Below are 24337 nucleotides of genomic sequence, written 5' to 3' on the forward strand. Positions count from 1 at the left end.
CAAGATAGCCAACTTTGGTTGGCAAAGGTATATACTGTTGGTACAGAAGGTACACAAGTTTGGTTGGGCACAAATCTTTCACACTCTGTCATCCTGCCAGTGTACTCTGCCTTGAGGTGACATAAAGTATAGTGCAAAATTGTCCCTCATTACTGAAACCGTCACAGAACTTCTAGTGGTAATGTCATGGTAATATTGCAAGGTGGTTTCTTCAGAGGTGTCCTCAATGGAAATGGGTTCCTTGCAGATAACAAAATTGTGGAGTACCACGCACGCTTTGATCACCTCGTCCACAGTTTCTGTCTTGAGGTTGATCGCAGTCAATAGGACCCGCCATTTGGCTGTCAGAATACCAAAGGTACATTCAACCATTCTTCTTGCTCTTGTGAGGCGGTAATTAAAAATGCGTTTTGGTCTTGTCAATCCTCTGCTAGAGTACGGTTTCAAAAGGTGTTCTGACAGCTGGAAGGCTTCATCCCCTACACAGACAAATGGCATAGGTGGACCAGATGTTTGCGGCAGCGGTCTAGGTGGTGGGAACTGGAAGGTGTTTCCATACAGTTTACGCCCCATGGCAGACAGTTTGAAAACTTGAGAGTCTTTGGAGCGGCCATAGGCCCCAATATCAACCGCAATAAATTTGTATTCCGCGTCAGCGATGGCCATGAGGACAATTGAAAAATATTTCTTGTAATTGAAATATTCCGATCCCGATCCAGCTGGCTTTACAATGCGGATATGTTTCCCGTCCACAGCGCCCAAGCAGTTGGGAAACTGACATATCTGTTGAAACTTGTCAGCAATTTCAATCCACCTCTCTGTTGTGGGCTCTGGTAAAAACTCTTCAGCTAAGGAGTCCCACAGTGCACGGCATGTGTACTTCACTATTCCAGATATGGTGGAAATCCCGAGTCTGTACTGGAAATGCAGTGACGAAAGGGATTCTCCAGTTGCAAGAAATCTGTGGGGAATTAAAAAACAATAAATTAGTTTTAAATCACAGCATTACATACCAAAACTGAGCTATAACACTTGGAGATACAAACTACCACCAACAAGATTGCAGTGAAAGTGTGCTCTGATGCGATCACATCCAATAAATGTGGCTTACCTTAAAGTCACCATCAGACGCTCTGTGGGTGAAACAGAGAAGCGGCAATAGGTGTCCGCTTTTCTTATGAGGTGTGCAATGCGCTCCACCAAGTAATCAAAATTCTCCATTTTCATCCTAACATATCCAAAAAATTTATCCGGGTTTCGTCGAAGGTCCATGCAGAGTGTAGAATAGACCCCAAGCGTCATTCTCTTGGCTGTGATGGGGTGGATCCACAAACGTCGTCTACGATGCCTGATGCGCTGCTGTCTCGCTCTCTCCTTCTCCAGAACAATCACCCTCAAACGATTCGCCTCCGCTATAAAATCCGCCAAATTCTTCAAAATATTTCCAATGACAACATCCATCTTCGCCAATAACTTGCTCTTCTCTCCAACCTGCACTTTCTCCTCTACAACCTGTCAAAGAAGGGCTGTAGGAACATGCTATATATAGTTTTCCAGTAGCCAATCCCGTTCGGAAGGCCACAAGGGTCAATTTTAAAAACCGGATCCGGCGTAATCCGTCGAAAAACGGATAGAAAAACGGATGAACCGGATGAGACAGATCCGGTTTTGTCTGTCAAGAAAAAGACGGATCCGTCAGAAAACCGGATCCGTCACATCCGGTTTTACTAAACATTTGCCGGATCCGGCGTTCCGGCACGACGCCGGATCGCGCCTGACGCCGAAAACCTGAAGTGTGAAAGTAGCCTTAGCCTTTAAAATGTATCAGTCACTGAGGACTCTAAAATTTTAATACTTTTCTATATACTTGCTAAAACACGGTACAAATATATATGTTGTTCCTATAGCAAGGTACACCAAATTCATTATACAGTACAAGTCACTATGATAAAGTTGTCACATTATCAGCGTCTTTCTGTTTTAACTGATTGAGCAGGATTCTGTGCACGTGCCCAGTCTATGATGTCTATATTCTTTAATAGGGTGCATTAAAAATGGGATGAAGGATTACACCGCTAAGATTTAAGTAACAGCAGCTAAAAAAGCTAACCTTTTTTTCAATCCAAAGATCACTCTTTTCCATAGCTGTTTTTGTTTGTGCTTCTCCTTTGTCCTGTAATGTGCTGATTGTTTGCGATGTCTGGCGTTTTGGTTGTTCATTGATTAGGCCAAGTGGTTTGTTCTGCAGCTCACCATCCCTCTCTTTTTCAAGCAGAGTGATCATCATCCTTATGAGGTAGATATCAACTTGAGGAGGCACCAGAGATCTTACAGCTTGAAAACTTGATAGATCTATAAAGATAAAATTACTATTACAAAATTAAATCTAGAACCACTGGCGCAATTTTTGCAGAACTAGAACAAAAGGAAAAAGTTTAACAACCCATGCTAGCCTGTTTTCCTAATTTACCTATTATGGGCAATTCTCCTTTTCCATTGCTGTAGTTTTGAGAAATTTCTTTTCAATATGTTTCTCAGGGCCATATACAATAAAAGGGGGATATCTATTCTATTATTTCTAAAACACTGTTTTTCAGTGATTACTTTGTATCTCCGTTCATACTGAACCCAAACACACACACGATACACCATTTGAAAGGTAAACTTGCCCCCTTCAGCAAGAAAATAGCCAAACAAACCACACATGCACGATTTGATCACAAAATACAGTTTAAACATTAATTTTCATAAACCTGCAGTAAGGTAAAATGACCTGCATGTGGCCCCACAGTACCCCAAAGCACAATAGCAAAGCTGCTTACAGACATCACAAACAAATCCAAACATTTGCCTTGGGGGCTTTCCAGCTTGCCGAACTGCTTGCCCAGCCTATTTTAGCCAAATTGGAGGATTTCACACTTCACTGCAGGTGAGGCACATATGCAAACACATTTGTAAACATGCACTGCCAATTGAATTCCACATTGCTCTATTCATACTCCTCCCACACAAACAAATGATACAACATTTGAAAGGTCAAATTACCAACAGGTGGCAACACACTACCCCTAAGCACACTACCACAAAGCTGCTTACAGACATCACAAACAAATCCAAACATTTGCCTTGAGGTCTTTCCAGCTGGCTCAAGTGCTTACCCAGCCTATTTCAGGCACATTGGATGATTGCACACTTCACTGCAGGTGAGTCACATATGCAAACACATTTGTATACATGCACTGCTTTTTCGGTGATTACTTCGCCCCACACACAAATGATGCACCATGTGAAAGGTAAACTTGCTCCCTTCAGCAAGAAAAGAGCCAAACAAACCACACATCCACGATTTTATCACTAAATACAGTTTAAACATTCATTTTCATAAAAGACACAATGACCTGCAGGTGGCACCTCAGCCGGAAGACTTTTTTGGCCTCTACTTATCAAAACCAATTTATTGTATTACCAATCTACATATATAAATACCGGTCTGTGTTCATCATCTCATGAAATACATTTACATTTGACCAGCTTGGTTTTTCTGAAATTGCCTGCGCCCCCAACGACCAATGTCCGAAAATTTCACACCGGCCAAGCTAGTTTTTATATATTTAACCCCTTAAGGACCGGGGTTATTTTTGTTTTTGCTTTTCGCTCCCAGAGCCATAACTTTTTTATTTTTTCGTCAATATGGCCATGTGAGGGGTTATTTTTTGCGGGACGAGTTGTACTTTTGAACAACACCATTGATTTTACCATGTCGTGTACTACAAAACGGGAAAAAAATTCCAAGTGCGGTGAAATTGCAAAAAAAAGTGCAATCCCACACTTGTTTTTTGCTTGGCTTTTTTGCTAGGTTCACTAAATGCTAAAACTGACCCACCATTATGATTTACCAGGTCATTACGAGTTCATAGACACCAAACATGTCTAGGTTCTTTTTTATCTAAGTGGTGAAAAAAAAATCCAAAATTTGCTAAAAAAAACAAAACAAACAACAACAACATTTTCCGAGACCCGTAGCGTCTCCACTTTTCGTGATCTGGGGTCGGGTGAGGGTTTACTTTTGCGTGCCGAGCTGACATTTTTAATGATACCACTTTTATGCAGACATGTTCTTTTGATCGCCCGTTATTGCATTTTAATGCATTGTCACAGAGATCAAAAAAACGTAAGTCTGGGGTTTTGATTTTTTTTCTCGCTACGCCGTTTAGCGATCGGGTTAATGCTTTTCTTTTATTGATAGATCGGGCGATTCTGAACGCGGCGATACCAAATATGTGTAAATTTTTTTTATTGTTTTATTTTGAATAGGGCGAAAGGGGGGTGATTTGAACTTTTATATTTTTTTATTTTTTTTAAATACTTTTTTTTAAATTTTGTCATGCTTCAATAGCCTCCAAGGGAGGCTAGAAGCATGCCATACTTGATCGGCTCTGCTACATATAGGCGATGAGCAGATCACCTATATGTAGCAGAATTACTGCATAGCTATGAGCGCCGCCCACCAGGTGGCGCTCATAGCAAAGCGGCATCAACAATCATAGAGGTCTCCAAGAGACCTCTGGTTGTTATGCCAACGCATCACTGACCCCCGATCATGTGACGGGGGTCAGCGATTACCTCATTTCCGGCCCGGCGGCCGGAAGCGCCGGTTAAATGCCGTTGTCAGCGTTTGACAGTGGCGTTTAACGGGTTAATAGGTGCAGGTGGATCGTGATTCCACCTGCGCCTATTGCGGGCAAATATCAGCTGTTCAAAACAGCCGACATGTCCCGGCTTTGATACGGGCTCAGCGCCGGAGCCCTCATCAAAGCAGGGGAGAAGACCAATGACGGACTGTGTCCGTCATTGGACATTAAGGGGTTAAATTGGCAAATAGCTCTAGTAAGCAATTTCATAATTGAATAATAAATTGAAATTTGAGCTATAGGTTATGTGACATTAGCAACCAAAAACAGAATCTGTATTTATTGCTTTACTCAACTGTCACACCACATAGGGGTATGTAGAGTTTGCACTTAGCTGCGACCTAGGTTCTAGTGTTTACAACCGATATTGGCAAGATGTGGGATACTTCTCATCAACCTTTTCACCTAAATGGAGGGTAGCTGCAGTGATAGCAGTGGAGAAGTTCCTTTTTAAAGAGAACCTGACAGTACAATTTTGCAATGTAAAGTAAAGATATGGACATAATGATGCTGACATACAGATGAAATTGATATATGCGTATTTGGTGAAGAATTCCGCTTTGTGGTTCTTCTTTAACAGGCATTTGCAGTTTTCTGGTAATTAGATTTTGGTGCAGAACCGTACGAGGGGTCTTCTCCCTGTATGTTGATCCCCAGCACCTCTGCCTGCCTGGCGCAGTCATATCTGCAAGCAGTGCATGCACCGATTAATTTCTCTAAAAGACAAACTGAGCCGAGAACTCAATCTGCACACTTGGCACAGGGACTCTGCCAGCACAGAATGACTGTTCAACCCAAGTACAGGCACTTGGATTATCATAGCTTGGCTAAACATTTAATCCCTTAGTGACCTAGCCAATTTTGAACTAAATGACCAAGCCAAGTTTTATAGTTCTGACCTTTGTCACTTTATGTGGTAATAACTCTGGAACGCTTCAACGTATCCCGCTGATTCTGATTTTTCGTGACATATTGTACTTCATGATAGTGATAAAATTTCTTTGATTTGACTTGGGTATATTTGTGAAAAAGAATGGAAATTTGGCGAAAATTTAGAACATTTTGCAATTTTCAACCTTAATTATTATGCCCTTAAATCAGAGATATTATGTCAAACAAGATAGTTAATAAATAACATTTCTCACATGTCTACTTCACATCAGCACACACATGACTCTGTGGCCAAAATATGGAAAAATTATAGCTCTCAAAATATGGTGATGCAAAAACTACCTTTTGCAATAAAAAGCTTCTTTTAGTGTGTGAGAGCAGCCAAACAAACACCCAATATAAATCTTGTATCACTGTAATCACACCGACCCAAAGAATAAAGTCCCCTGCATCTTCAAACACACTTTATTCACTTATACTACATGAGGAACAGCGTAAAAAACAAATAAAACCAATTCTTCACCTGCTGTTGATTTTTTCATTCCGCCTCCCAAAGATCGCAGTAAGACTCGGTGCACATTTATCCTGCGCTCTGCGTTGAGCGCTTACACCGGGGTTTCCATGTAATTCTCTGAAATACATGATTCAGACAGAACCTCTGGAGGAAGATTCCCTATAATAAGGGAAATGGAGGCACTGTGGACGCTGTGTGACCTGTGATCCGGCAGCGTCTGTCTTTTTAGAATTGCATAAAAGTGCCGTCAGCCACAGTTTTGTGTACTTCTGAAAAGAAGGACACAGCTGAACAAAGGCCAGACGAAGTCCAGAGTAACTCTGCTGCCTCAATATAGTGTATAGTGATTGGATCCCTCAGGGGTTTCATCTGTCACGTCACTCAGATTTAGATGGAAACCCCAAAGTAAGTTCTCAGCATAGAGCGCCAGATAAATGTGATCCCAAACGTTATGTAAAATGTTCCCGAAAAGAGTTTCAACTCAATCCATTAAAAAAAATCAAGTCCCCATTCAGGTCTGTCATCTGTTAATGGAAATATAGGGGGTTCCACATTACTGGTAGCACAAAGGCTATGGAACAGCGAAATGGCTCCTCACACTCCAAAAGGAACTCAGCAAATTCTGCGCTCCCAAATCCAAATGCTTCCATCCTTTCAGAACCCCTCAATGCACCTAAACCACATATAGCATCCACATGTTTGGCATTTCTGAAGCGAAGAGAACCCACCTAACTTACAGGTGCATGTCTCCAGAAGCATGAGCTGGGCATAACTTACTGGTGACTGCAATGTACTGGTAACTACAGCGTACTGGTCACTACAACGGCAGTTTGCAATTTTCACTCGGCAACATTCATTGCTGCTTGTTTCTGGAAAATACCCATGAAGTCAAAATCGCCACTACACCTGTAGATGAATTCCCTAAGGGTTATAATTTCAAAAATGCGGTCATTTAAGGGAAGAATCTGCTCTTCTAGCAATTAGGGGCTCTGTATATGGAGTCCGCAATCTCTGCTCCAGGAGGTAAATATGGCTCTGTTTCTCCCGAGTCTCTCCATATGGCTAAGTAGTACTGTACAGCCACATATGGGATATTTCAACGTTGAGTAGAAATTGTGGGACAAGTTTTTGTGCCATTCTAACCCACTTCTTGCATGAAAATTTAAAATCTGGAGCTAAAATAAATTGTTTGTGGTAAAAAATGTAGTTACCCGTGATGTCAATATGATCACTGCAGCCTTAGATGAATTCATTTTGGGTTCTGTTGTTCTGGCTCATCATGGGCTCTCCCAGTGGGTAAAGGCACCCGCAGACTGTAACAATAAAATCTGCACTATAGTATGGCAGTCCTTGCCTTCTGAGCTTTGCATTGTGCCTGAGAAATATTTCTGATTACATGTAGGGTATTGACGCACTCGGGAAAATTTTTTACAACTAACTGAGACCCATTAAAAAATAATCTTAGTGGTAAAAATATAATCTATTATTTCTTCAACGCTCAGTGGTCTAAAATTCTGTGAGGTACATGTGGCGTCAATATGACTGCTGCACCCCTAGATGAATTCATTGGGGAGTGAAGATTGTAAAATGAGTTCACATATGGGGGGGGGGGGGTTCTGTTGTTCTGGCACCTCAGGGGCTCTGTCAATGTGACAAGGCTCCCTCAAACCATTCCAGCAAAATGTGAACTCCAATATGGCGCCTCTTCCCTTCTGAGCTTTGCACTGTGCCTCAAAAGTAGCATTCCCAAACATATGGGGTATTGGTAAACTCAGGAGAAACTGAACAACAAATTGTATGGTGCAAATTGTCCTGTTACCCTTATGAAAATGTAGAATTTAGGGCTAAAAACATTTTTGTGGCGAAAACGTTTTTTTTTATTTTCATGGCTCAACGTTGTAAACTTCTGTGAAGCACATGAGGGTTCAATGTGCTCACCCCACATATCTAGATCAGTACCCTTAGGGGTCTAATTTCTACAGATTTTCACAACAGAGGCTCTCCAATATGGCGTCTGCCAATTTTTCCAGAAAATTTTGCATTCAAAAAGTCAAATGGTGCTCCTTCCCTTTTGAGCTCTGCCGTGCACCCAAACAGTGGTTTTCTCCCTCATATGGGGTATCGGCATGCTCAGGAGAAAACTGCACAACAAATTTTGGGGTCCATTTTTTTCTGTTACCCTTGTCAAAATAAAAAAATTGAATCTGAAGTAAATTTTTTGTGAACAAAAGGTAAAACGTTCATTTTTTTCTCCCCACATTCCAAAAATTCCTTTGAAGCAACTGAAGGGTTAATAAACTTCCTGAATGTGGTTTTGAGCATCTTGAGAGGTGTCACTTTTGGGTATTTTCCATCATATGGAACCCTCAAAGTCACTTAAAATGTGAGTGGTCTCAAAAAAGAAAAATGGTTTTGTAAATTTTGATGGAAAAAGGAGAAAATCGCTGGTCAACCTTTAACCCTTATTACTTCCTAACAAAAAAAACATTTTGCTTCAAAAATTGTGCGGATGTAAAGTAGACATGTGGAAAATGTTAATAACTATTTTGTGTGACATATCTCTTTGATTTAACCCCTTCATGCCGCAGTCCTTTTTCATTTTTGCATTTCTGTTTCTCGCTCGCCTTCTTCCCAGAGCCACAACTTTTTTATTTTTCCATCAATATGGCAGTGTGAGGGATTGTTTTTTGTTGGACGAGTTTTACTTTTGAACGACACCGTTGGATTTACCATATCGTCTACTTAAAAACAGAAAAAAAAAATCTAAATGTGGTGAAATTGCAAAAAAAGTTCAATTTCATAACTGTTTTTTGGATTTTTTTTTCCATGTTCATCAAATGCTAAAACAGACACCAAACAAGTATAGGTTGTTTTTATTTAAGTGGTGAAAAAAATCCAAAGTTTGTATACCAAAAAAAATGGTGTCGTTTTCAGAGACTCATAGCGTCTCAATTTTTTGGGATCTGGGGCTGGGTGAGGGCTTATTCTTTTGGTGCTGAGCTGACGTTTTTAATGATAGCATTTTGGTATGGATACGATCTTTTGATCGCCCGTTATTGCATTTTAATGGAGTTTTGCGGTGGCCAAAAAACCCGTAACTCTTGCATTTTTAATTTTTCTTCGCTACGCTGGGACTAGTGGTACAAGCCTTGTGGCGGACTGTCGTGCTCTTACCCCTATATAGCTTCATTTTGCAGCCCCTAACCCTATGACCATTTTACAACCATTTTAAAGCACCGAAGTTCAGGTCCCCATTGACTTCTATTGGGTTTAGGTTCGGGATCAAGTTCAGACCTGAACAAATTTTTTTTTACTTTATGTTAGTTGAACCTGAACATCCACCGGTTCACTCATCGCTAGCCCCTTACTGTCAACTGACGAATAGTATATCAGCTGGCAGTATCCCCCGCTTTGAGGTGGGCTCTGGCGGTGAGCCCGCAATAGACGCGAGAGCGTAATCGCGATTTGCCCTTGTCTAGTAACTAGTTAAATGCCACTGTCAAACACTGACAGCGGCATTTAACAAGCACTTCCAGCTGGAAATACGCACATCGCTGACCCCCGCAAGTGATCATGGTCAGCGATGCGTTGCCATCACAACCAGAGGTCTCCTGGAGACCTCTATGGTTGTTGATGACGGATTGCTATGAGCGCTACCCTGTGGTCGGCGCTCATAGCAATGCTGTAATTCAGCTACATAGAGGGGATCTGTGCATTACCTCTATGTAGCAGAGCCGATCAAGTAGTGAATGCTTCCAGCCTCCCATGGCTGGACGAGAGCCATGACTGGGCGGTTAATTTACAGGGCTATAGTCTGTTCAGAAATGACCGTACAAATAAGCGAGGGGGCGTGTGTTTATATGTAAAATCATCCTTAAAACCCATCCTGCGTGATAATATATGTGAATCTAATGAAAATGTGGAGTCCCTGTGGGTAGAGATAAGGGGAGGGGGAAAAAATAATAAATTACTGATAGTGGTTTGTTATAAGTCTCCAAAAATAATGGAAGCAACGGAGAATATCCTCGTAAAGCAAATAGATGAAGCAGCGACTCAAGGAGAAGTCATTATTATGGTGGACTTCAACTACCCTGAAATATATTGAGGAACAGAAACCTGCAGTTCCAGCAAAGGTAATAGTTTTCTGACAACTATGAGAGACAATTACCTTTCACAACTGGTTCAGGACCCAACAAGAGGGGGGGCACTTCTAGACCTAATATTAACCAACAGGCCAGACCGCATATCAAATGTAAGGGATGGGGGTCACTTGGGTAATAGTGATCACAAATTAATAAGTTTTCATGTATCCTTTAATAAGATGTGTAGTAGAGGGGTAACTAGGACACTAAACTTCAGGAAGGCAAATTTCCAAAGGATGAGTGATGATCTTGGTGCGATTAACTGGGACGATATCCTGAGACATAAAAATACACAAAGAAAATGGGAGAGGTTTATTGGCATCATGAATAGGACCTGTGCACAATATATACCATATGGGAATAAACATGCTAGAAATAGGAGGAGACCACTATGGTTAAATAGAGCTATAAGGGGAGCAATAAGTGACAAAAATAAAGCATTTAGAGAATTAAAGCAAGTAGGTAGTGATGAGGCATTAACTAAATACAGAAGATTAAATAAATTCTGTAAAAAGGAAATCAAGACAGCAAAGATTGAGACAGAGAGACTCATTGCCAGAGAAAGTAAAAATAATCCCAAAATATTCTTTAACTACATAAATAGTAAGAAACTAAAAAATGATAGTGCTGGCCCCCTTAAAAATAGTCTGGGTGAAATGGTGGATGAGGAAAAAGCCAATATGCTACATGACTTTTTTTCAACAGTATTTACACAAGAAAATCCCATGATGGATAACATGATCAGTGATAACAAAAATTCTCCATTAAATGTCACCTGCTTAACCCAGCAGAAAGTACGGAAGCATCTAAAAATCACTAAAATGGACAGATCTCCGGGCCCGGATGGGATACACTCCCGAGTACTGCTGGAATTAGGTACGGTCAAAGATAGACCATTATTTTTAATCTTTAAAAATTCCATAATAACAGGGTTGGTACCACAGGACTGGCATATAGCAAATGTGGTGCCAATATTCAAAAAGGGGACAAAAACTGAACTTGGAAATTATAGGCCAGTAAGCTTAACCTCAATTGTGGGTAAAATCCTGGAGGGTTTTCTAAGAGATACTACACAGGAGTATCTGAAGAAGAATAACCTCATGACCCACTATCAACATGGGTTTACGAGGGACCGTTCCTGTCAGACTAATCTGATAAGCTTTTATGAAGAGGTAAGTTCCGGACTGGACCAAGGAAATGCAGTGGACGTGGTGTACTTTTCAAAAGCTTTTGATACGGTGCCACACAAAAGGTTGATATATAAAAAGAGAACAATGGGGATAGGGGAAAATATGTGTAAGTGGGTTAAGAGCTGGCTCAGGGATAGGAAACAAAGGGTGGTTATTAATGGAGCACATTCGGACTGGGTCACGGTTAGCAGTGGGGTACCGCAGGGGTCAGTATTGGGCCCGCTACTTTTTAACATTTATTAATGACCTTGTAGGGGGCATAGAGAGTAGAATTTCAATATTTGCAGAAGACACTAAACTCTGCAGGGTAATTAATACAGAGGAGGACAATTTTATATTACAGGAGGATGTATTTAAACTAGAAGCTTGGGCTGATAAATGGCAAGTGAGCTTTAATGGGGATAAATGTAAGGTCATGCACTTGGGTAGAACAAACAAGATGTATAATTATGTGCTTAAATGTAAAACACTGGGCAAAACAGTCACTGAAAAAGACCTGGGTGTATGGGTGAACGACAAACTCACATTTAGTGGCCAGTGTCAGGTAGCTGCGGCAAAGGCAAATAAAATAATGGGATGCATTAAAAGAGGCATAGATGCTCATGAGGAGAACATAATTTTACCTCTATACAAGTCACTAGTGCAACCACACTTAGAATACTGTGCACAGTTCTGGTCTCCGGTGTATAAGAAAGACATAGCTGAACTGGAGCGGGTGCAGAGAAGAGTGACCAAGGTTATTAGGGAACTGGGGGGGTCTGCAATACCAAGACAGGATATTACACTTGGGGTTATTTAGTTTGGAAAATTGAAGGCTTAGGGGTGATCTTATTACAATGTATAAATATATGCGGGGACAGTACAAAGACCTTTCTAATGATCTTTTTACTCTTAGACCTGTGACGGTGACGAGGGGGCATCCTCTACGTCTGGAGGAAAGAAGGTTTAAGCATAATCACAGATGCAGATTCTTTACTGTAAGAGCAGTGAGACTATGGAACTCTCTGCCATATGATGTTGTAATGAGTGATTCCCTACTAAAAATTAAGAAGGGACTGGATGCCTTTCTTGAAAAGTATAATATTACAGGGTATATACACTAGTTTCCTTAATATTGCGCTGATCCAGGGAGCTAGTCTGATTGCTGTATGTGGGGTCGGGAAGGAATTTCTTTCCCCAATGTGAAGCTTACTGATTGCCACATGTTTTTTTTTGCCTTCCTCTGGATCATGTTAGGGAGGGTTAGGATAGGATATGGGTTGAACTAGATGGACGTCTTCCTTAAACCTTAATTACTATGTTACTAAAAGTAAAAAAAAAAAAAAAAGTTTAAAAATATAAAAAATTAAAAAAAACATAAAAGTTCAAATAACCCCCCTTTTGCCCCATTCAAAATAAAAAAAATCAAAACCTACACATATTTGGCATCGCTGCGTTCAGAATCGCCCGATCTAGCAATAAAAAAAAAGGATTAACCTGATCACTAAACAGTGTAGCGAGAGAAAAAAAAATCAAAACCGCCAGAATTACATTTTTTTGTTCATTGCAACATTTCATTAAAATGCAATAACGGGCAATCAAAAGAACGTAACTGCACAAAAGTGGTATCATTAAAAACGTCAGCTCGGCTTGCAAAAAATAAGCCTGCACCCAACCCGAGATCACGAAAAATGGAGAAGCTATGGGAATCGGAAAATTATGTATTTTTTTTTTTAAGTAAACTTTGGAATTTTTTTTTCAACACATAGATAAAAAAGAACCTAGACACGTTTGGTGTCTATGAACTTATAATGACGTGGAGAATCATAATGGCAGGTCAGTTTTTGCATATAGTGAATCTAGCAAAAAAGCCAAACAAGAAACAAGTGTGGGATTGCACTTTTCTTGCAATTTCACAGCACTTGGAATTTTTTTCCTATTTTCTGTTAGACGACATGGTAAAACCAATGGAATCGTTGAAAAGGACAACTAGTCCCACAAAAAATAAGCCCTCACATGGCCATATTGACAGAAAAATAAATAAGTTATAGCTCTGGAAAGAAGTGGAGCAAAAACGAAAACGCAGAACCGAAAAAAGCTCCGGTCATTAAGGGGCTAGAAATAATCACTAGATCTTATGTGCACGACAGAGGCTAAACGCAACATGTTGCATTTTGGTGCGATAGCCGCACCATCAAAAGGACGCATACGGCGGAAAAAGCATACCTGCGCACGGCCTGCATACCCAATGCTAAAGGATAGGGTACGCAGGCCGCACGCAGCGGCACGCGCCCATAAGTGGAGCTGACCGGAGGAGGCACAGCAGGGGGCGGAGCTTCACGGCAACCGTCCGCTGCGCCTCCAAGCGCTATAATGTGAAACTAGCCGAAGTGGTCAAAAATTACTTTTCAGCTTTTTGAGTGCGCATTTGGCTGGAATAGATTGTGTGTGCCACTTACAAAGCTCTCAAGTGCCAGAACAAAAGTAATCACACAAAAGTAACCCTATCTGTGGTCATACAATACTGTTTGGCCACAGAGCAGAGCTCAGAAGAAATTTTTTTTTCCAAGAATAGCTCTTTGATGCCATTTGAAGAGCACTATGGTGCAAGAACAGAAGAAAAACGCAAAAGTGACCCCCATTTTGCAAATTACACTTCTCAGGGAAATGCTCAATGGCAGCCCTAGGAAAAGTGCAGCCTGCAGGGCACTTGTGACCTGTTGTATGGCAAGTGGCCATGTGGTTAATGGGTGGTATGAATCACAGAAGTGGAAGGCCCTGTGATAGAAGCCTGGGCTTGTTTTACTCGGCAGATCTACTGCTGAAGGTTACTATACATTGGGAAGGCATCCAGGTGACTTGGAGAGATGGGTGGGTCCAGTCACCTACATACCCCACCCAAGGGTGTGTGTCTGAAGACCCAAGATGGCTTCTGTGTGTTTGTGAATGGGCAGTGCCGGCTAGGCTGAGCCAGAGAGAAGAGTCCTGTTGTATACCTCCGGAGAAGACGCCTCTGACGATAAGAGTTATCTGGGAACCTATGGGGTCGTTACGCACAGTTAACGGACACTAAACCGTGTTAGGCACACCAAGACTCAGCGAGGACCGTGGGTTCTGTGGAGCCGAATGGTTGCCGGATGGTGCACGGGGTGCTGCATATTATCAAATACTTGAAATTCGGTTTATGCTGTGTATTAATAAACTGAATGGACTTTTGCTTTTAACCCTGAGTGTCCCAGCGTATGCCTCAATGACCGGCCAAGTGAGTACTCCCCGTCCACGGACAGTGGAGAATCGTCACAGTTACTGGAGAATGCGGGTATCGATCCACGAGGTACCTGGGAGGTTTACAGCAGGTGACTGCTGTGGATCGGCGGGTCCACGAACTCCGGGCGGCTTTCTGTGGATCGGCGCGTCCACGAAATCTGCAGAGCTGAGCCTTGCATAGCCTTGTGGAGCCTGGCAGAGCCGTGCGGCGCCTGGCAGAGCCGTGCGGAGCCTCGCTGTGCAGAGCCTGGCAGAGCGGTGAGGAGCCTTACTGTGCAGAGCCTTGCGGAGCGGTGAGGAGCCTCACTGTGAGGAACTGTTGGGGCGGACAGACTGCCGAGCACAGGTGGCGAGGGGCCTAAGAGGGCAAGGGGAGTCCACAGTGTGCACCCCAAGGAGGGATGGTTGCCCAAAAGGGGGTGGAGTCCCAAAAGGGGCGGTGACCCAAATAGGGGTGGTGGCACAAAAAGGGGCGGCGGCGAATGAACCAAAGGAATGTTGCTGGGAACAACGTTTGAACAACGCAGGTCCGTGATTATGCACAAACTATCCATCTGACAAGAGGTTACATAGGTGTAATGCGGAAGTCAATGGAGTGTGTGTGACTGGTCTTCTAGACTCAGGGAGCCCGGTGACCCTGGTGAGCGCCACACTCCATCTATCCGATTCCCAGAAGGAAGATGGAAGTTTACTGCATCCATGGGGTCTCTAAGGATTATCCAGTGTCCAGGGTAATCTTTGAGACACCCACGATTATTACCAGCCATGAGGTTCCTGTAATCCTGGACTTGCCATTCCCTATTGTAATAGGCCGAAATGGTTTTGAGACTTGTGGGAGGAGAGGGGAATTTCTGATTGCTCACAAGGGAGCCGGAATGACCTAAGGGAGACCCACCACAGCAGGCGGCGGAAGGGGTTCCTGCTAATGGGATGTATCAAGAAGAGGTAGCGCCCTCTAAGGTCGAGGTCCCAGAGTTAGGGGTGACCGGGAAAAAGTGTGGGTCTGTACTTTGGGACTTAGCTGGGGTGACCAAATGTGTGACCGTTGAAAACGGGGTGGCACCAGGAAAGGGGTCTGACACCCGTTAACGTGGGGACTTGTTATTTTAAGGTGACAGGGTGAGTGGTGGTGATGCCAATTCGGACAGTGATGCAAGGGAATGAGAGTGCATTAAGGTGGACTTGAGTAAAAATGGCAAGGGTTCCCCTCGTCACCGGGGACATTGCAGCCGCAGAAAGGCAAGTCAGGCTGAACCCTCTGAAGAAGAGATGGGGTCAAGTGCAAACAAACTTAATGTTCTAGATAAGGAGGTCACATTGCCGCTGACAGATCTGAGCACAGAGGTGGCTAATGTGTTGAAAATGAAACTGACACATTTGGAGGCCAGCTACTTAAAGGGAATCTGTCACCCTTTTTTTGGCCTTGCAGCTGCCGGCATAGACATCGGGGGCTTATCTACAGCATTCTGTAATGCTGTAGATAAGCCCCCGATGTAACCTGAAAGAGAAGAAAAACACGTTATATTATACTCACCGAGGTGGGCGGTCCGGTCCGATGGGTGTTGCCATCCTGTCCGGCGCCTCCCTTCTTCATGCGATGACATCCTCTTCTCCCGTCCTGTAATGGCTCCGGCGCAGGCGCATTGCTCTGCCCTGTTGAGGGCAGAGCAGAGTCCTGCAGTGCGCAGGCGTCGGGAGAGGTCTGGCGCCTGCGCACTGCAGAATTCTGCTCTGCCCTCAACAGGGCAGAACAATGCGCCTGCGCCATTTCAGGACGCGAGAAGAGGATGTCATCGCATGAAGAAGGGAGGCGCCGGACCGGACCGCAACACCCATCGGACCGGACCGCCCACCTTGGTGAGTATAATATAACGTGTTTTTCTTCTCTTTCAGGTTACATCGGGGGCTTAGCTACAGCATTACAGAATGCTGTAGATAAGCCCCCAATGTGTATGCTGGCAGCTGCAAGGCCAAAAAAAGGGTGACAGATTCCCTTTAAGACCCAGATCACACCCTGGGGTGGAGATAAGGTGGACATCCTCTCTATGGATGTTCATATAAAAGCCAGCCCACTATACAAATTAGCTTAAACCCTCACCAGACTTAGTGTGCTGGAGGAAAAACTCTGGGCTTTATATCAGTGACGCCATTAAAGCTGTGACTTTGCCACAGTACTGAAAATTATTATATTTTTTTTTACTTAGTCCTGCTATGGAATGTTGACTTTCACTGGTCTGATTGCTAGTCTGACACACTGCAATACTTCTGTATTCCAGCGTATTTGTTCTATTCTATTAGAGTTCTATTCTGACAGGATTTCTGTATCTGGAAGACTCCGAGACCATTGTCTGGCCTTACGACATCATAGTCACTATCGGAACTTTGTGATCAGATTGTGGAGGCGTTTAAGAAGTGAAAGAGGGAGCCCCATTGCCTCTCACAACAATTAAGAGGCTGTGGTCCCTATTGACGATAGTATCTAGAGGACAAAATGGACAGGAATGGTGCTAGCATCAATAGTAGCTGTTGCAGCAGGGTGTCAGCAATAACGTACTGCTGACAATAGATATACGCTGCTTTGCAACAACTCCTTGCCCATTGCACTGTACATGTATGACAGGTGTAATTCATCTGTGAAAAAAAAAAAAAAAAAGATTTATTTTTATGTCTGACCTGAGTTGATGGTTGGTCCTTTAATGATCTCTGTAATTGTCTTCTGAATAGCAGGTGTCAAGCCAGCTCGCTGCACATCAAGGGGATAACCAGCTTTCAGTGCTTGCCATAAATGCATGCCAACAGCTGTCAAGCTTATACTTCGGGTATCAGCAATTTTTTGCTGAAAAGAAAAATACAAACAATACACTTGAAATACAAATGTAAGATGTACACGATGTCCATGGGTTTCATATTCACTGAGATATTGCCATGTGACATTTTGTATTTCTATAAGTGTTAGTGTATCTGATGAACACCATGTGCTCCTGTGTGATTTGTGTATTCTTCTATCCTGCAGAGACCGTGGTGGAGGAAATGAGTAATAACCATTAAATCCCAGTAAAGCTGACCATACACATCAATAGAAGTTGTACAAAGATAGCACCAGTATAAATTGCTAGTAAAACCATTACTGTTCATTGAATCAATACACCTAGAATAATAAATACAATGAAATACAATGTAAACAAGGTGGGACGCAACCAAGCAGGGACAGAGAACTTACATGATGAAGTGGTGTACTTGTATGGCGTCCCCGCTGCCCCAACGCAAGTATCGCTTCTTTGTCAATGCTGCCTTGTATCTTAACATGCCATTTATACAGTGCATATCTGGATCCTTGTATCCTATCACTTGTACCTGTATACAGATCACTACATGCACTTTCCTTCCTATTAACTGTATATGGTTCTCTGTCCCTGCTTGGTTGCAGTCCACCTTGTTTACATTGTATATCATTGCATTTCTTTATTATTCTAGGTGTATTGATTCAATAAACATTAATGGTTTTACTAGCAATTTATACTGGTGCTATCGTTGCTGTATATCCTATTTTCAGTTGTTTGCTGTTGATTTTGTATTAGGGCCCCTTTTTGTAGACATCAATAGATGTTCCACCAACAGCTATTCCTTATGACCTCCACATTCAGTTATTTATTTCAACTCTTTTAAACAAGGAGAGGAAACCGCGTGATACAGTATAACCCGAGATATTTTCTCTTCAGTGCATGAACGTGATGCTTTATGTGGACTCAGGAATATTTGTTTATTATAACCTGAATTGGTACAAACTCAGAACCCTGATAAAGAACCTCCTGGTTTGAAGTGCAATGCTGTGGAGAATACATTATGTTTAATCTTATATTTCACTTGTTTTGTTTGCTTACTTTGTTATTGAAAGTATGATTTATAACTGATATTGTGGATGGTGATTAGATGGATTACTCTGATTTTACACTGCAATGTCACATGCTTGTTACATTATTTTGTGTAATCTTTCAATAAAAAGAGTTTAACAAAAAAAAAAAAAAAACAAGGAGAGGAAAATTAACCAAAATTAGAAACCTTGGCATCAGCTCATCTCCAGCAGGAATATCGGTCCTAAGGCCGGGATCACACTACCGTGCGTGACGTGAGAAACTCGCACGAGTCTCTGGCATCAACACCCGGCGCTACCGCCGGCACTCGGGACCGGAGCTGCAGCTGCAGAGAAATTCATGCAGCTGCAGCTCCGGTCCTGAGTGCCGGGTGTTGATGTGAGAGACTCTCCTAAATGTTGAAATCAAGACGCACCAGATTACTCTTTCAGCAGGACCTCGTCCATACACAAGATTGACAGGCTTGGACAATTTATGATTGGTATATGGTGAGCTTTAGATTATTTTTTTTCTACAAAGGGATTTAAAATACTACATACTAATTACATGTCACGGCATATTGGGATGTAAAGAATATAATATGAAGAATGAGGATTTAAAGAAGCAGTTTAACATTTGTTTTTCTCTACACATATAATGCTTGCTCAACAACGATTTTCTAGCTGTGTAATTTATTTGATCTCAGCTAAACTGGGACTACACAGTACATCCCCCCTTCCTTATCATAGAAAGTTGGATCATATGACCAGCTGTCATTAGCATGAATCTACAGAATTCTGATGAGATCCTGACTTCATGGGAAATGTAGTCTAACTTATAAGGGTATTCTAAGGTTGTCTCTTTGCACCTCACAACTCAGTAGTCTCCTTACATTCGCTACGTTAGGAGTTAACTCATCTCTTGAAATGTAATTACTGCATACTGGACAAGGTTCTAGTGGTCAAACTCCATGGAAACAAGCTGTACACTTGGTAAGATAAAAGCTTTCATTGAAGGAGAATGAACAATCGAAAAAGCAATACGATGGTTGTAGTGCTTATTTAAGAAAAGTACCAGCTGAGAAGTGCAAGAAGGTTATTGATGGCTACAAGAAATGTTTGTAGGCTGTCATCAATGCCAAAGTGTGTGCAACCAAGTATTAATTAGGGGTGACTTTATTGCTGTACATGCTGTTTATTCCGCAACATGTAAATTGTGTTTTATTACTTTGGATCACTAATAAAAAATCCTAAGGATATAACTTTGGTACACTTCCAATTATTTCTGAAGATATTGTACAGTCTATGAAAAAAAAATGAAGGGTTGTCAACAACGATGAGAAGGACTGTATAAATCTATTTCAATTATGCTTTGACGTAAATATAAGATTGGCTTCTTTATCAAAGCACAAAGAATTCCAGTTACCGGAAAAGACTGTCACACTCACCATTGACAAATGCTGTTCCTGAAACAAGGAGTAGGTAGTATGAGGAGACTCTGGGAGTGCCAGGCATGCTGAGCTTTTGGGAACAGCCACAATGGTTGGGAAATTTGGACAAGGAACATTAAGTGAACCAGCCTGAAAGTAAACATGCATAAAGTTTATTCAAGAATTAGTGTTCACTGGACTGACTGGTCAAGTGAGACATCAATTTTAGTTAACACTAATTTAATGGACACTATAAATCTTCATTGACCTTTTCGAAATTTTTGACTAATTATGCAAGACAAGAGAAAGATATACTTTGCTGGATAATGGCAGACGGTCGGTCAGTATGAAGTTTGGAAGTAATCTCCCTACGAGTAAATGTTATCTGAACTGAGAGGAACAAGGCACAAAAACATCATAAATATATAAATGTCCAATACCTTCAAAGTGTTGGCGAGGCAGAATTCCTTCACAACCTCCACAAGGGGTGCAAGCATATTAGCCTTCGCATCTGACACGCCATCAAGTTTTTTCATATTCTCAATTGTGGTAGGCCTATAGATTTATTGAGAAATAACACAGAATGATTTGTATACTGTAGGAACAATGTAACACAACGAGAATATTTATTCCCTTCACTTTGCTCAAAATATTTTTTGTCATTTACCCAAGCAAGTCCTTACTACTAGTTTTTTAGGGTAAAAAATGCTTTTTGGTCAACAAGTGTTTTCAACCGAAATGTATTCCATAAAACATTTTTATTTACTGTTTCAGTTACTTGATCAATATGTCCCATCATATGTCAGAAACATCTCTCTCTCTCATATACAGTATATGAATATATATATGAATGAATGTATGTATGTGTGTATGTATGTGTGCTATGATCAACAGATTCCCCACTCCACAACACCTCAGTAGACACTGACCGGGTGGGAGAAATCTAGCATCCCCTTGAACATAAGCTCCCAGCCATTGTCTGGCCCCCAGAAATGAATCACCCCTTCCCGTGCCCATATACCCATCACACATCCTCCATCCCATAGTCCTATAGGCACATATTCACTGTTAAAGGGATCTCCGCTATGGAAGTTAGGGCAAATCCCTCAGCGCTCTGATTCTGACTCCAGACTTCTATTAAGGGGATCCCAGGTATGCAAGTGAAGGCAAATCCAGTCAGCGCTCTGGTTCTGACTCCGGGCCTCTCTTAAAGGCATCCCCAGTATGGAAGTCATGGCAAATCAACTCAGCGCTCTGGTTTTGACCCCAGGCCTCTCTTAAAGGGATCCCCGGTATGGAAGTTAGGATCGTGACACGCAGCGCTCTGGTTCTGACCCCAGGCTGATTATATATATATATATATATTTATTTAATCTCTCTCTCTCAAGAAAAAACTGGAAAAGCACCAAAGCAATACCTTATTGAAGTGGTGCACGCTTCCTCAACCAGTGTTCAACTGGCATAGCAGAATAAGTAGCAAAAAACAGGGAAACAGCACATAAAGTAAAAAAAAAAAAGTGAACTTTAATGGCGTCATTGGGCATGAGGCTATGTTCCCACGTAGCGTTTAAAACCAGACACTAAAACTGGACTCCTTCCCAGAAAATGCGCGTTTTTTTCCGGTGCGTTTTCTGCGCGGTTATTTTCGCGTTTTTGCCGCGATTTTTGCGTGCGGAATTCATGCACTTTCCAAGCGATATGAAGCATCGCTTGGAAAGTGATTGACAGGTTGGTCACACTCGTCAAACATAGTGTTTGACAAGTGTGACCAATTTTTTTACTATTGAGGCTGCCTATGCGGCATCAATAGTAAAAGATAGAATGTTAAAAATAATAATAAAAAAAAAACCACGAGACCGATACAGTATCGCGAGACCTTTGATGACGAGGTCTCGCGATACTGTAGCGGTCTCGCGTGACTCACGTCATCACAGGCCCTTGCCGCTGCCGCAAGGCATTACTGGGAACGGAAGCATCGCTGAGGCCCGGGAAGGCTGCGCGGGATGCCGGAAGGTGAATATAACCCGATTTTTTATTTTTTTTTACAGGGATATGGTACCCAGGGCCTGGAGGACAGTCTCCTCTCCTCCACACCGTGGGTACCATCAGCACGAGACGCTCACTTTGAGCATGGTGGGAATAGCCACATGCGGGAAGTAAGCGGATCTCATGCATTCCTATGGGTGCGGAATCGTGGCAATTCTTTGCAGAACCGCGGTGATTCCGCAAAAAGAATGAGCATGCTGCGTTTTTTTCTGTGATGCGATTCCGCCGTTGAAAAAAACGCAGCATTAGCACAGCATGTGCGGAATGCCATAGAAATGCATGGGGTGTGTTCAGTATGAGTTTTTTTAAGCGTTTTCGCGCCTAAAATCGCGGCAAAAATGCTTAAAAAACACAAAAGTGGGCACACAGCCTTAAAGTTCACTTTTTTTTTACTTTATGTGCGGTTTCCCTGTTTTTTGCTATATTTATTTATATATAATCATTATTATTTCTTCAGCTAGTAATAAAATAATTTAGAGAAGAAAAAACAAACTTACCTAATTTTAGCCATATCCACAAGCACCTTGTTTGTAGCTAATACAGCTGGTGGGATATCCTTCTCACTGGCTATTTTTTGCCTAGCTGCTACAAGTTTGCCATACAATGTAGTCTGCAAGGGTAGAAAAAAAAATTACTTATTTTTACTTTTTTTTTTTTTTTTTTTTACAGATTTAGCAGTCATTTAGACATCAGTAATTTTCATGTACACAAAAACATTCTGCTCTTCATCAAAGTTTTGGATCAGAATTTTATGGGTGTTTGGTCAGTTTTTACCATCAGTGCTTAATCAGTGATTTTCATGTATGTTCTATCAGTGAAAATATGGATAGAACACACAATGAGGCTTTACAGTTTGAGGGTTTACAGTTTGTGCATCGTTGAACACTTTATACAACAGTAATCCTGAATCTAAATGAGCAGGATTAAGACAGGCGCTTTCTAGTATGTGCACGTGGTGTAAGACAGCTCCTTATGTGCATGTCACACAAGAGAGGGGTGGGGTCTCTCAAATCATGCACAAGCATGAAAAAAACTGGATTAAAAACACATGTGACATGCACATGTTTTTAATCCAGTTTTTTTCATGCTTGTGCATGATTTGAGAGACCCCACCCCTCTCGTGTGACATGCACATAAGGAGCTGTCTTATACCACGTGCACATACTAGAAAGCGCCTGTCTTAATCCTGCTCATTTAAACACTGTTCATATGTTCAGGTTTTAAATACATTAGATAGGGACTGCTTCAATACGGGTTACCTTGACGAGGTGGAGCAGCTTGGCATACATTTTTTTGCAAAAAAACGTATCGACTAAATACCCTGTATTTGTTGTTACCTTTTATCAGCACTTGCTGACTACTGTCATATGTCTTACTGCAAGGTATTTCTGCACATTTGTCATTCTGTGCTTTTTGTTTGTGTTTCGGTCAGTGGGTGGTGTGAACATTGTCCAACAGACTTGTTCACATTTGTGCATGTCACATGTGTTTTTAATCCATTCTAAAATCATATGAATGTTGATTTTACATTTGCAGCATCTATACAACTAGATCTAGTTGTTTGATAAGTGTCTACAGTGAATAACAACTGTTACACAGGGCTGTGGAGTCAGTAAGCCAAACCTCCGACTCCTCAGTTTCCTCAACTCCACAGCACTGATCACTACTGAGTATGTACATAAAGTGCAGCACAGATTCATCTCAACTATGACTCTACAGCACTGGTCACTGCTGAGCATGTACATAAAGTGCAACACAGATTCTCTACTGAGCATGTACATAAGGTGCAGCACAGATTCACTACTGAGCCTGTACATAAAGTGCAGTACAGATTCACTACTGAGAATGTACATAAAGTGCAGCACAGATTCACTACTGAGCATGTACATAAAGTGCAGCATAGATTCACTACTGAGCATGTACATAAAGTGCAGCACAGCTCACTACTGAGCATGTACATAAAGTGCAGCAAAGATTCACTACTGAGCATGTACATAAAGTGCAGCATAGATTCACTACTGAGCATGTACATAAAGTGCAGCACAGATTCACTACTGAGCCTGTACATAAAGTGCAGTACAGATTCACTACTGAGAATGTACATAAAGTGCAGCACAGATTCACTACTGAGTATGTACATAAAGTGCAGCATAGATTCACTACTGAGCATGTACATAAAGTGCAGCACAGCTCACTACTGAGCATGTACATAAAGTGCAGCAAAGATTCACTACTGAGCATGTACATAAAGTGCAGCACAGATTCACTACTGAGCATGTACAGAAAGTGCAGCACTGGTCACTACTGAGCATGTACATAAAGTGCAGCACAGATTCA

At 41.9% G+C, this 24337-nt stretch overlaps 1 protein-coding gene across 7 annotated transcripts in view; it reads right to left on the reverse strand.

Moving 5' to 3' along the window:
• WRN (WRN RecQ like helicase) overlaps positions 1-24337 on the reverse strand; it is a 281559-nt gene that overhangs the window by 21987 nt on the left and 235235 nt on the right. For all 7 annotated transcript variants that reach the window (XM_073543508.1, XM_073543546.1, XM_073543535.1 and 4 more), the window contains 5 exons: positions 22498-22610; positions 20395-20509; positions 19973-20104; positions 17348-17510; positions 2111-2352 (listed from right to left, as the gene is read on the reverse strand). In XM_073543508.1, coding sequence (XP_073399609.1) covers positions 2111-2352; positions 17348-17510; positions 19973-20104; positions 20395-20509; positions 22498-22610 — 765 coding nt within the window. The remainder of the gene's footprint in view (positions 1-2110; positions 2353-17347; positions 17511-19972; positions 20105-20394; positions 20510-22497; positions 22611-24337) is intronic.

Source organism: Dendrobates tinctorius, unplaced genomic scaffold (genome assembly GCF_039654945.1).
Source record: "Dendrobates tinctorius isolate UK_male_01 unplaced genomic scaffold, ASM3965494v1 ptg000011l, whole genome shotgun sequence".
NCBI classification, from domain to species: Eukaryota; Metazoa; Chordata; class Amphibia; order Anura; family Dendrobatidae; genus Dendrobates; species Dendrobates tinctorius.